Source organism: Nothobranchius furzeri, chromosome 1 (assembly GCF_043380555.1).
Source record: "Nothobranchius furzeri strain GRZ-AD chromosome 1, NfurGRZ-RIMD1, whole genome shotgun sequence".
Lineage (NCBI taxonomy): Eukaryota > Metazoa > Chordata > Actinopteri > Cyprinodontiformes > Nothobranchiidae > Nothobranchius > Nothobranchius furzeri.
The window spans coordinates 31,438,338-31,451,611 of NC_091741.1; the positions used below are offsets into that span (position 1 = coordinate 31,438,338).

At 44.1% G+C, this 13,274-nt stretch overlaps 1 protein-coding gene across 3 annotated transcripts in view; it reads right to left on the reverse strand.

Annotated features, from left to right (window-relative positions):
- Window positions 1-13,274, reverse strand: part of kiaa0930 — a 156,114-nt gene that overhangs the window by 21,405 nt on the left and 121,435 nt on the right. For all 3 annotated transcript variants that reach the window (XM_070552683.1, XM_070552656.1, XM_070552712.1), the window contains one exon: window positions 3,919-4,074. In XM_070552683.1, coding sequence (XP_070408784.1) covers window positions 3,919-4,074 — 156 coding nt within the window. The remainder of the gene's footprint in view (window positions 1-3,918; window positions 4,075-13,274) is intronic.

Here is a 13,274-nt window from a genome sequence, read left to right on the forward strand (position 1 = left end):
CCTGTAAATGGCTCATTCCTTATGTCGTCCGCGTCTGTTCTGCATCCTGGGGCACAACAGGAATCTACCATATTTCCCGTTTGAGTTTTCTGACAATAACAAATAGTCCAGCTGCCGGCTTCTGCCTGCCAATATGGCGCTGTTTCGATGTGAACTGTTGCATGCCGGGAGAAGTGACGTCAACTCCCAGAGCTCTATAGGGCATGTTGTGATCTGTGGGGGAAACCGGAGTACCCGGAGAAAACCCACGCATGCATGGGGAGAACATGCAACTACACGCAGAAAGGCCGCAGCCGAGTTTCGAACCTGCGACCTTCGTGTTGCGAGGCATCAGTGCTAACCACTGCGCCACCATGCAGCCCACCATGTTTGTTGCTTCCGCTTCCTAAATTCCGCCCCTGCTTTCGTGTTTGCGCATGCACCGTGAGCAGTTCTGATACTTTTTGGGTCGCAGCTGCTCGCAGCGCCGTTTCAACAGTGCGATACCCTCACGAGGGACGAGCGAAATTTCAAACACACCAGAAGTCTGTGCGAGCTCACGACTGCTGATCGGCGGCTGGTCACGTGGTGTTAATCGCCTCTCGTAACCCCCTGTACACTATACGACCGCTCGGCGCAAAACTCGCCCCGATGTCGTGGATTCTCGCACGACTGGAAAATCGGCTCAAAAAAGTGAAAAAGTCGCACAGTGTACGCCCGGCTTAAGGGTCTTTTGACCCTGCTTCAGGACTTCAGGGGGGATGTTGAAATTCTTGGGACTTCTAGTGGGGGAGTAGAGGGAGTTGGAGTGTACAGTCGGTAAAGACGGCTCTCCCTTGCCCTGACTCCAACATGCCTTCATCTAAATAGGATAGATTATCCAGAGTTATCTCTGTAGTTATGCTGCTATAGGCTTAGACTGCTGGAGGATACACTGACCACTTTCCACACTCTACTGCTTTCTTCTACAATCTGCACTTTAACTGTAGTATTTCCTGCTATTTCAGCTGTTAACTTTTTTCTCTAAGTGTTTTTAAAGCATTTTTGATGAATACGAGCATGAAACGAGTAAACCTCGTAAATATCTGTAATCGTGCTGAAGGAAAATCCTCATTGGGTAACTGACTGTCTTCACGCTTTGTGATTGGCCAGTCACATAGAGCTCCCGCCCCTCCCTACACACAAAACTCTCTAGCCGGCCAGGAGCGCAGTCCGTCCGGCTCATCCACGCACACACACAGACGGTAACGGATCTCGCTGTGATTGCTTCACTGTTGCTCACGTTTCTTCAGTTTTCCCTAGGTTTTCTTCAGCTCGCCTCTTTTTCAGTTGAATATTTAAAGTTACTTTTTTCGTAACTTACATGGTGCATTTGACAAGACAGAGCTGACGTGCTGCATCAGTCACATGCTACCTCCGCTCCGGTCGGGTTTTTTATTTTTTTAACTCCCTCTCTCTCCCTCTCACCCTCTCTCAGACACACATTAATCAACATTGTTTTGTTTAACTTTGTGGGGCAAAATGCCAAGAACGTTAAGAAAAAATCAGTTTAATCAAATTAAAATAAAAATGTACATAAAGTTGTGTCTGGTTCTAGCATTTGATATTTCCTAGTTCCTACTGCATGAGTTCAGATGTATTAATCCATGCACTTAAATATTAATGTTCTGATTTTATTGAAACACTTTTTCTGTAATAGTTTCTTTACTATTGTGATCAAAAATATTTAATCTCAATTCTGAGGCTGCTCTGTAAATAGTTTTCAAATAAACCACACACATATCAACTTCTGATCAATCCATATCAATATCAGACTTAAAATAATATATTGATGTAAACCACACCCACTTCCGGTTAAACCACGCCCACTTCCGGGTTATGCCACGCTCATTCCGAGTACAGATACAGATACAGATAATTTAGTTGGTTGAACAGATACAGATACAGGTAGTGGTGTACTCGCTCATCCCTATACAACGATGTTCTGCTGAGCTGTGGTGGCCTCATGGAGGGGGCCATCGTCTAGCACACTGCTGCTAACCACTTAAACATTCTCCCTCTCCTGATAATAACTTTTTGCTTTCCTTGACGTGTGATGTGCTACTGCTAGTTTACCCGTTTAATTATAGATCCACTAGGATAAATACAATAAAGTTTATCTCTCACCAAATAGAATATTTACTAAGAAATCACAATATAACTATAGACACATTGTTTGGTGTGTGTGTGTGTGTGTGTGTGTGTGTGTGTGTGTGTGTGTGTCTGCTCTGTCTTCTCCATCCCCAGTGAGTCGTGGAGGATGGCTGCTTATACTGAGGCAGGATTCTCTGGAGGTTTCTTCCTGTTAAAAGGGAGTCTTCCTCTCCACTGTCGCTATATGCTTGCTTAGTAGGAGGATTGCTGTAAAGCAGGGGTGTCAAATATGCAGCCCGCGGGCCGGGTCCGGCCCGCAAGCGGGTTAAATCCGGCCCGCGAGATGGTTGTGTAAACTTTATTTTCCTACTTTACAATGTAGAGTTAAAATAAACGTATCTTTGTGAGCAAGTTTTCTCTGTAATGAGTATAAATAAAACAAAGCTGCGTTCAAGGCTCACACAAGAACTTGAGTCCCATCCTGAAGTTGGCCGCCACCCAGGATGTGACTTCTGATATTGATGTGCTGGTGAAAGCTAAAAGATGTAAAGTAAAATGAGTCAAATGTACTTTAAGTGCTGGATGAAACTGATCTACCCACATGATCTGTAAGCTCTTTGAACCATTAAGGAATGTTTTATTTATTTATTGATTTTTTATTTTTTTCAAATTTTCAAGTACACTTCAGGTGTTGTACTTGTACTATTTTGGATACACTGTCCTCAGGCTCCAGCCTTGTTTTATATTGATTGTATAAAAACAAAGAAAACAATCTGAAGTTGTTTTTAATTTACCGGTCCGGACCACTTGGGACTAGATTTCTCGCAATGTGGCCCCTGAGCTAAAATGAGTTTGACACCCGTGCTGTATAGTCACTGACACTAGTCAGTGACTTGATGCAATTTGCTGGGTTCCTTATATAGGACACATTATTTCTGAATAGCTTAATGAACTGACCTGAACTGGAACGTTTATTATATGAATTGCCTTGAGATGACTCTTGTCGCTATTTGGCGCTATATAAATAAAATTTAATTTAATTTAATTTAATTGAGTGTTCATGGCTCCCGGGTCAGGGGGTTTAAGATTCTTGGCATTTAACTGATTGTTCCCGGTGGCTGCCTGGTGGGGTCTGAGTCCCTGGGCTCTGTTGGGTTACGGGCTCGGCCGGCTTGGAGGTGGGAAGCTGCGGGCGGGCCTGTAGGCTTGTCGCTGGTAACCCCCGGGACTCTGCCGGCTGCTGTTTGTGACCCCCCCAAGGCAATCCTCTGGGCCTCTCGAGAGGGGGCGGGGGCTTTTCTGGTTACAGTCTCTCTGGGGTCCCTGCGCTCTGGGGCAGCTCCTGGATCTCTGGGACTTGGAGATCCCGCCATCTCCTACACATCTTTGGGGGGCAGATCTGTGGCCCCTCACACTCCCTATTGGACGATCCTATAGAGAAACCTTACATATACAAGCACGTGTATGCACACAGGTGCTCACATGGTACTCTCATAAGTATGGACTTGAGCATTTTCAACACATCTTAAGGCTGTGGTTGGCACTAAATGCACTGTGATTTATTACCATGTGATTGTTCAGTAAAACAATGTTGATTTTAGATTTCCTCATCAGGTTGACGCAGTGATAGCTTGCTCCTGTTGTATTGTTGTGTGTTGTTTTTCTCTTTCTGCAGGTCTAGAAGCAGACTCTTGTTCATCATTGATTGTTTATTTTTGTGTAATAAACTACAAAAGGTTCCTATAGTCCAAATGTCGTTAGTCTGCAGGACACAGCATGGGGCTACACCATATGTTGACTTCTGACCTGTAGTGATGCGGTGCAGTGGCAGCGTCACGTAAGTCAGGTGTGAGTAGAGCAGGAAGTAATCCTCATTCCGGTTCAGTTTGAGCCATGATCCAACCAGCGAGCGTCCGGTTCCAGACAACGAGCGAGACCGCAAGTTAGTGGAGGTGTGAAGATCTGAGAAGAGAACATCTTTAGCATTGATTTGATTTGATTTATGCAGTCAGAAATATAACAAAATCTCTTTTAAACATAACATTTAAAGTGACTGAAAAGGCTCAGGCAGAAGCAGAATGCTTTTATTTATGCTTGTCCTTCTTAACCAATTAAATGAAATAATCTACCCATTAACACAGGGATTCCCAAAGTGTGGTGCGCGCACCCCTGGGGGTGCGCGAGCTGCCGCTAGGGGGTGCGTGAGGTGAAAAGTGTAATGGCTGTGGAGCTCAGAGAAGTCTGTCAGATGTCACCATTAGCGTAGAAACTCATTTGTGGGTGGGCCAAAGAAAAAGTAAGTGGGCCCAATAAATGTAATTGAAAACAAGTATATTATTGCGCGCGAGTCCTCCACTTGTGCCATAGCTTCATAATAACAATGCGCCAAGCTTCAGCACTCTGGCCTGCGCACGCCGATATGTTCCGTCGCGCGCGTGCGTGTCCTCCACATGTGCCCTAACTTCATAATAATAATAATAATGCGCCGAGCTTCAGCACTCTGGCCTGCACACGCCGATATGTTCCGTATTTGATCATTTTTAACGGTGTTGGAGGAATCTGAAGGAGGTGAGTCATTCTGGCAGATTGTAATTAACACCTGTCTCATGCAGGTGTTCTGACATTGTAAACCTCACACACAGAACATTGTGGATGTAACTAAATAACAAGAAATTATTCACATTCAGGCTTTAGACAGCGCGCTGAAGATCTGAAGTTCAGAGTGCCTCTGTCAGAGGTCAGACGCGTTCCAGCAGAACCACGGCTCACGGGTGCACATGTGAGCACATCTGGGCTGGGCAGAAGTCGTTTTACAACATTGGTTTAAATAGCGTGAGACGCGGTGACTGGAGCGGCACACACACACACACACACACACACACACACACACACACACACACACACACACACACACACACACACACACACACACACACACACACACACACACACACACACACACGCACGCACACACACACACACACACAGATTCAATAAGCGCACACGGTGCTTGAACTCCGGCGCGCCGTCAGACTGAAGGCAGAAAAGAACGCTGCCTCCACCGTGATAAAAACTTTTAAGAGGTTATTTTTCATTCAAGGTCAAATTAAGATATTAGCTTCTGGGATGAGTCGGGTCCGCTCCAGCCAGTGACTCCTCATGAACCTGACCACAAGTCCTGTTACTGCAGCATTCGTTATTCCAGTCCGCGTGACAGCGGATCGCAGATTCAGCCACACCATAAAACAGCAATAAGTCGGTCTGAGGTAAAAGTGAACATCATGGCTATATCTTGTCCCCTATAGACATTTGATTACGCACAAGTAGGTGATCAGCTCAGGTTTACGCAGAGCATAAGGAAGGAGAGCGCTCTGGCCTCACAGGTTAAACGTTCCTACTTTAAGAAAACTGTTAAATTGCATTGTTTATGTGCTACCTGGGCACTCTAAATATTTATTTAAAATGAAATCAAAGGAAATTGTAATGGTATCGAAAGTTTATTAATTACTATTTAAAAAATGAAAGTGATGGGGAATTTTTTTAACCCTGTCTGTTTAGCTTGACATCTGATACATGTATATATATATATATATATATATATATATATATATATATATATATATATATATAGAGAGAGAGAGAGAGAGAGAGAGAGAGAGCCATGCCCCGATGTGGGGGTGGGGGTGTGCGTCGACATGGTCGGGACATAGAAGGGGGTGCGCGGCTAAATAAGTTTGGGAACCACTGCATTAACACATACAATTTGTACAATTTAAGCAAAAAATAGAAAAGAAAATGAAGAGAATTATACACAATTTAGTCAAGTAAATAACAATACTCTTAGATTTGCAACATAGCTTAAAAACTTTATAAGCCTCAAAAATTATATTCAAAACTATCCTTTTAAACCACAGAAATGTACCACAAGTTCTTAAATTTACACTGGCATTATTCCATAATTAAATCCCCACCACAGATATACATTTCCTGTCAATTTCTTTCTTTTTTTTGTTAAAGGAACAGTAAATTTGTTGGTATCTCTAAAATCATACTTTGTTTCTACAGAAGAAAAAAACTTTGTATGCTTGGCGGAAGTAACTTTAATTTAGCTTTATACATTATTTGCTTTATTTTATACTATACTAAATCATGAAATTTCATGACATGTGATTTAACAAATAATGGATGTGTATGTGCCAAATAATCTGCCCTATATTTATATGTATTGCACAACAGAACATTGCATTAACTAATGTATGATTTGGCAGTCTCCAGACTTCCACACAGTATATGTAACGTAGTATAAGTAAACAATAAATTATATGTAAAGCTGCATAGTTCAACATGTCTTGATTTGTACTGTATTGCTATAATAGAAAGTTTTACTTTAATGTAATAAAAACGTTGTCTCAATTCATTTTATGATCAATAACCACCCCAAAAATTTAATCTGTCACCCTTTCGATTTCAACATTATATATTATTAAATTGATATCCCTGTCAAGATCCTTTTGATTACCAAATATCATATTTTTGATCCGCATTCCCGCCAGGCCGCGTTGCGACGCGCTTCATCCGTCCATTTTATCCTCATTCCTCAGTGGTTTCTCCTCCTGTTCCCTCCATAAGTGGTTTTTATAAACACCGTGGATCTAACCCCGCTAATTTACGTCCACTAACTCCAGCTGTTTCTGTAGTTTCTGATTCCTCCACCTCACTCAGCATGGCTCTATTAAACACCCGCTCTGTTAACAATAAGTCCTTCCTGCTCAATGATCTAATTCTGTCTAAAAACCTGGATTTTCTGTTTCTGACTGAAGTTTGGCAGCAAACATCTGATTATTCTGGTCTGATTGAACTCTGCCCGAGTGGTTATTCTTTTCTTAGCCAGCCCCGGAGTTCTGGTCGTGGTAGAGGCCTAGCTGTTGTTTTCAGAGACCATCTTCCATGTAGCTCTACAACCTCTGGTCACTTTGCTTACTTTGAACTGCAGCTAATTAAAGTCGGGCGTAAGGACCCGTTCTACTGTGCTGTGGTCTATCGTCCACCTGGTCCAAACAGTTCTTTCCTTCAGGAGTTTAGTGACTTTCTATCCTCCACTGTGAAGCTGTCCAGACTGGTGATTGTTGGTGACTTTAACATCCACGTTGATGATCCCTCCGATCACTTTGCCATGAATTTCTCCAGCCTTATGGACTCCTTCAGCTTTACCCAGCATGTTTCTGGCCCCACACACACCAGAGGGCACACTCTAGACCTTGTTTTTACCCTGAGTCTAAATGCTGACAGTGTTTGTCCTGAGGAAGTTTATATTTCAGATCACCATTGCATTTTCTTTAACTTGTCAGTTTCTGCGTCCCCACCTCCTGCTCGCCGTATGGTTAGTTCTCGTTTTCTTAATGAGAGCACAGCTAGCAATTTTTCTGCTGCTTTTGATCCACCCTGTTCTTCTGATAACGACCCAGATTCCTTAACTTCTCAGTTCAACGAGCACTGCCTCTCCATTCTGGACAACATCTGTCCTGTCAGAACCAGATCAGTTCCTGCAGTGAACCCTACTCCCTGGTTTAATGCCAGCCTTCGCAGCCTGAAGCGCCAATGCAGAAAAATTGAACGTTTGTGGAAGAAAACCCATCTCCACGTCCATCTGCTGCACCTAAAGGATCTTTTGACATCCTTTAACTCTGCAGTCAGAGACACCAGGGTTTCCTATTTCTCCAACCTGGTGTCCCAGAGCAAAGGGAACCCCAAGGTGCTGTTTAACACCATCAGCAGTATCGTCTCTCCTGCCTCTCCTACAGCCTCCATCCACTCTTTTGCAGACTGTGAGAACTTTCTGTCTTTCTTTGTGGACAAAGTCAATAAGGTTAGATCTAGCATCTCTCCTTCAGCCTTATCGCCGCCTCTCCCGACTCCAACCAGGCCCATCATCCTAGATAGCTTTGCTCCTGTTTCTTTGCCTGAGTTAACCAAACTAGTTAACTCTATGAAGACCTCTGCATGCCCCCTCCACATCTTACCCTCATCTTTGTTTAAAAGTGCTTTTCAGTCCATCGGTCCCAGCGTGCTCTCTATAATTAATGCTTCTCTGGTCTCTGGTCAGGTCCCTGCTGACTTTAAGAACGCTGTAATCCACCCGCTTCTTAAAAAACCGAGTCTCGACCCCTCTCTCCATAGCAGCTTCAGACCCATCTCTAAACTTCCGTTCATCTCCAAGATCTTGGAAAAGGTTGTGGCTAAACAACTCACAGCTGCTCTTGATGAACATAACATCTATGATAGCTTCCAGTCAGGTTTTCGTAGAGCTCATTCTACTGAAACAGCTCTTCTTAGGGTCTCTAATGACCTTCTGACTCACAGTGATCCAGGGGACTGTTCTGTTCTGGTCCTGCTGGACCTGACTGCAGCCTTTGACACTGTTGACCATCACCTTCTACTGGAGAGTCTGAGAGACTGGGTAGGCCTATCAGGATCTGCTCTGGAGTGGTTCTCCTCTTATCTCTCTGAGCGCTCCTTTTCTGTGGCCGTCTCCAAGTTTAGGTCCTCCACCACCTCTCTTACCCATGGTGTCCCACAAGGTTCTGTGCTGGGGCCTCTACTCTTCCTCCTCTATCTGCTTCCTCTTCAGCACATCCTGAGCTCCTTCAAAGGAATCTCCTACCATCTTTATGCAGATGACATCCAACTGTACATCTCCTTTAAGCCCCATGAGATGTCTAAGATGCAGCTGTTACACACCTGCTTAGACTCTATCAAAACCTGGATGGTGGGAGCTTTCTTCAGCTGAATGAAGGTAAGACTGAGATCCTCAACTGTGCCCCAGACAAGCTGGTTCCTTAAGTCAGAGACTCTCTTGGTCAGCTTGCTTCTCACACCAAACCTTCCGTCAGGAATCTTGGTGTGACCTTTGACCCAGCTCTCACCCTGGATTCTCATGTCAGTTCTCTTGTTGGCTCTTCCTTCTTCCATCTCAGGAACATTGCTAAGCTGAGTCCCATTCTGTCCCGCTCAGAACTTGAGACAGTTCTCCACACCTTCATCTCCTCACGCTTAGACTACTGTAACTCTCTTTTCACGTGTCTGAGCAGAACCTCCCTGAACCGTCTACAGGTGGTTCAGAACGCCTGTGCTCGGCTTCTGACCAAGTCCTCCAAACACACCCACATCACCCCGCTTCTCCTCCAGCTTCACTGGCTGCCAGTCAACTCCAGGGTTCATTTCAAGATCCTGGTTCTGGTCTATAGGGCCTTACATGGACAAGCACCATCTTACATTGGTGACCTTCTTAGTCCCTACACCCCCAGCAGGTCCCTGAGGTCCAGTGACCAAAGCCTACTGGTTGTGCAGCACCAGGCTAAAGGTCAAAGGTGACAGATCATCTGCTGCTGTGGCTCCCAGACTCTGGACCTCTCTCCCCCTGAGCCTGAGACCAGTGGACTCAGTGGTCTCCTTTAAAAAGCAGCTGAAGACTCACTTGTTCAAGCTGGCTTTTGTATGACCTTCTTCACCACTCTCTCTTTATTCTGCTCTCCCCACCTATTCCACCTTCCTCAGGATCCACTGATTTCCCTCTTTCCTGTTCACTCTCTCTCTTTCTTTACATTTTTTCTTTTAAATCGCAATTGCCTATTCTTGCTCTTTTTAAATATATTTTTAAACATTTTTGAAATGCTTTTTTATATTTTTACAATTTTTATATTTTTTCTTTTTGTTTTTGTGAAGCGCCTCGTGATTTTTATCTTGAGAGGCGCTTTCGAAATGATATTTTCTTCTTCTTCTTCTTTTTTAAATTGAGTGATAATCTATTAATATCAAACCAAGTCTTAAGAATTCCCAATTCTTTTTCTATCAAGCGCAAAAGTTTCTATAAATTGTATACCTGAACAACACAATTTTGTATTATCTGCAAAATAACAAATTTCAATAAAATAAGGACCTTACAAATATTGTTAATATAAAGTAAAAAAAAAGTTCTGGTCCAAGTACAGATCCCTAGGGAACACCACAGGTAACCTTCCTAAATTTAAGATAGTATTATTGATTTCTACATATTGCTTCCTGTTGTCCAAATAACTACTAAACCAAAAATAAGCCACTCCTCTTAATCCATAATTCTCAATTTTTTTAATAATATACTGTGATCAATAGTATCAAATGCTTTTTACAAATCATTAAAAATCCCAACAAAATACTGATAATTTTCCCTTGCCTCTGTTATTTTTTCTACCATCTCCATTATTTCACATGTAGCTGTTCTATTTCCTCTAAACCCGTACTGGTGCTCACTAATTAATCCATATTTTTCAATAAAGAATATTAAAGAACTGGGGTAATCCAGTTCTGCTGTTCCTCCAGGCTGTGGACGAGTTTGCCACCAAACTGATTCAGAACAACCACTATGCTAAAGAGGACGTGATTACGCGCAGAGACGCAGTAGGCACACACACACACACACACACACACACTAGAGCCCTGCACTGAAGCCCTAGGCTCTCGGGTCGGCCCGGCCTGACGGCCCTCAGGCCGGGCTTCGGGCCAACAACTGTGTAATTACCTCGGACACGGGCCGGGCGCCTTTATTTTTAATCGAATTCATTAAAAAATTGAAACACTTAAACCAGGGGTCGGCAACCTCTTCCCATCAAAGAGCCATTATTACCCGTTTTCCACAGTAAAGAAAACACCGCAGCAGCTGCGGCGTTGTGGGCGGGGCCTACCCTCAGTCAGCAGAGAGCTGCTCACAACAGGTGACAGCAGCCAGTACTGGTCGCTCGTGTACGTCAAAGTTATCTTTCATAAGACGATAATCAATAAAACGATTTATATAAAATGGATCCAGAAGTTGTAGCCCGTCTCTGCCGACAATATTTAGATATTTTTCACCCTGTTGGTGGTTTTACTGAGCAGGTGCCACTTTTGTCATACGTTTCTTTTTAAAACATGTTTAGACTGTTCAGAATACAAATCCAGGCTCTGTCAAGTTTGATTGTTGTAATTAAACTTTGTAGGTGGGGAAGGTCAGAAAAGGATCCGATCAATTTGCTTTTCCCTCATTTACAGTGACGGAGATAACGGCGCAGTGCGCCTGGCTCTGGTGTTAATCACGTTTAATTTTATCTATTTTCACAAGAAAACAGAACAGTTTAAAGCAGGGCTTGTGTTGTGTTGACCGGACAGTTCCCGTATTTGACTGTTTATTTTGACGGAGAAAGAATAGAAAGAATTACCCCGACGCATGCAGATGAACTGACATTTTATTCGTTTCGCACATCGCAGATGTAGCTAAATCACTCAAGAAAAGATTCCCATCTGAACATCTGAGCTAGACGCTGCTCAGCACAGCTCACTGTCAGCGTGTACTACATAAGGTCCACAGCGAGCTGAAGATGTGGAGAGGGGCATGGAGCGCGTCGCAGAACCAGAGCGCATGCGGGAAGATTCCTCCCACTGATCTTCCCGCTGATCTGAATCTGATGCGGCTCTCTGTGCTTGTAAAATAATGAATGGATATTTAAATAAAATGCTTTATATTTTACTGAATTAATTTTATATCTGTAAGTCAATTCTATGTAAAGATTGTCTGCGTAAACCTGAACAGGTCCAACCCAGTCTTATTGTGAGACCGGGTTGACGCGTCACGCTTGTGCGTAATCATATCGGCGCTTCCTGAGCTGAAGAGGATGTGAGATTCTGGGCTTCTCCTCAGACGGCTAATGGATGTGTCGCCACATTGGAGACAGGAACAAGCACTATTCAGCCAAAGTTTCATAATCAGGGAACATTTTCTAAGTGACAAGTCTCTCTGAGAGACCGGGTTTGGAAAACACTCGCTTCAGTCAGAGGAACCTTCCCGCATGCGCTCTGGTTCTGCTACGCGCTCCAAGCCAATCTCCACATCTTCAGCTCGCTGTGCACATATGCGCTGACAGCGAGCTGCACTGAGCAGCTCAGAAGTTCAGATGGGAATCATTTCTTGAGTGATTTAGCTACATCTGCGATGTGCTTAGAATAAAATGTCATTTCGCCTGCATGCGTCGGGGTAATTCTTTCTATTCTTTCTCCGTCAAAATAAACGGTCAAATACGGGAACTGTCCGGTCAACACAAGCCCTGCTTTTAACTGTTTTGTTTTCTTGTGAAAATTGTTGGAAAGAGATATACCGTAAATCCTCGAATACAGGCCCGGGCCTGTATTTGACTCAAGCTCATCAAGCTCCAGGTCTTTATTGGAAGGAGGGCCAGTATTAGAGGCAGGCCTCTATTTCTATTTGAGCAAAATGAACGAATGGTTCGCTGGAGTTTTTGACAATTAAAATTGCGCCCACATTTTCAAAGTTAAACACATTTCTTTTAACAACAGTAGTTCCTGCTTCAGCCCTCTCCCCCCTCCCCCTGCTTCAGCCCTCTCCCCCCTCCCCTTGCTTCAGCCCTCTCCCCCCTCCCCCTGCTTCAGCCCTCTCCCCCCTCCCCCTGCTTCAGCCCTCTCCCCCCTCCCCCTGCGCAGCGGCTGCAAACTCACTGATGCGCCTGCAGCCTCTCGGAGTTCCTGCTGCTCTAAACATTAAAATAATTATTTCATTTTCTGTTCCTCACTTCTGATTACCTTCAACGGTGTCCGTTTGTTGCAACAGCAGGTAAAAAAACTAACTTGTTTTTATTTGACTATTTTTCTGTCCTGTCTGTTTATTATCTTCCTGCATCTCCTCTCAGTCCTAAAGAAAAACTGCTACCTGGGTTCATATATATTCACCTCATGAGTTACCTTTGAACTGCAGTTCTAAAAGATCTACCGACCGCTAAAACAGCGGAGCGCTTGCTGTTTGGCAGCTGTATCAGTGATCAGTGCGTCGGAGGACAAGGTGATGCGCGCAGCGCCCGCTCCACAGCAGCGAAACACATCAGGCGCAAATAAAAGACAGAAAACATTAAAGGAAATGAACTGACATGAACGATCGCGTCTTAAATTAGTTTTTGAGGTGGCGACACCTGATTGTTACTGTGGCCGTGCTCAGGAGGCAGATCTACCGACCGCGAAAACAGCTGAGCGCTCCCTGCTGTGATCTGTGCGTCGGAGGACAAGGTGAAGCGCCCCGCTCCACAGCAGCGATACACATCTAGCGCAACTAAAAGACAGAAAACATTAAAGGAAATGAACCGACATGA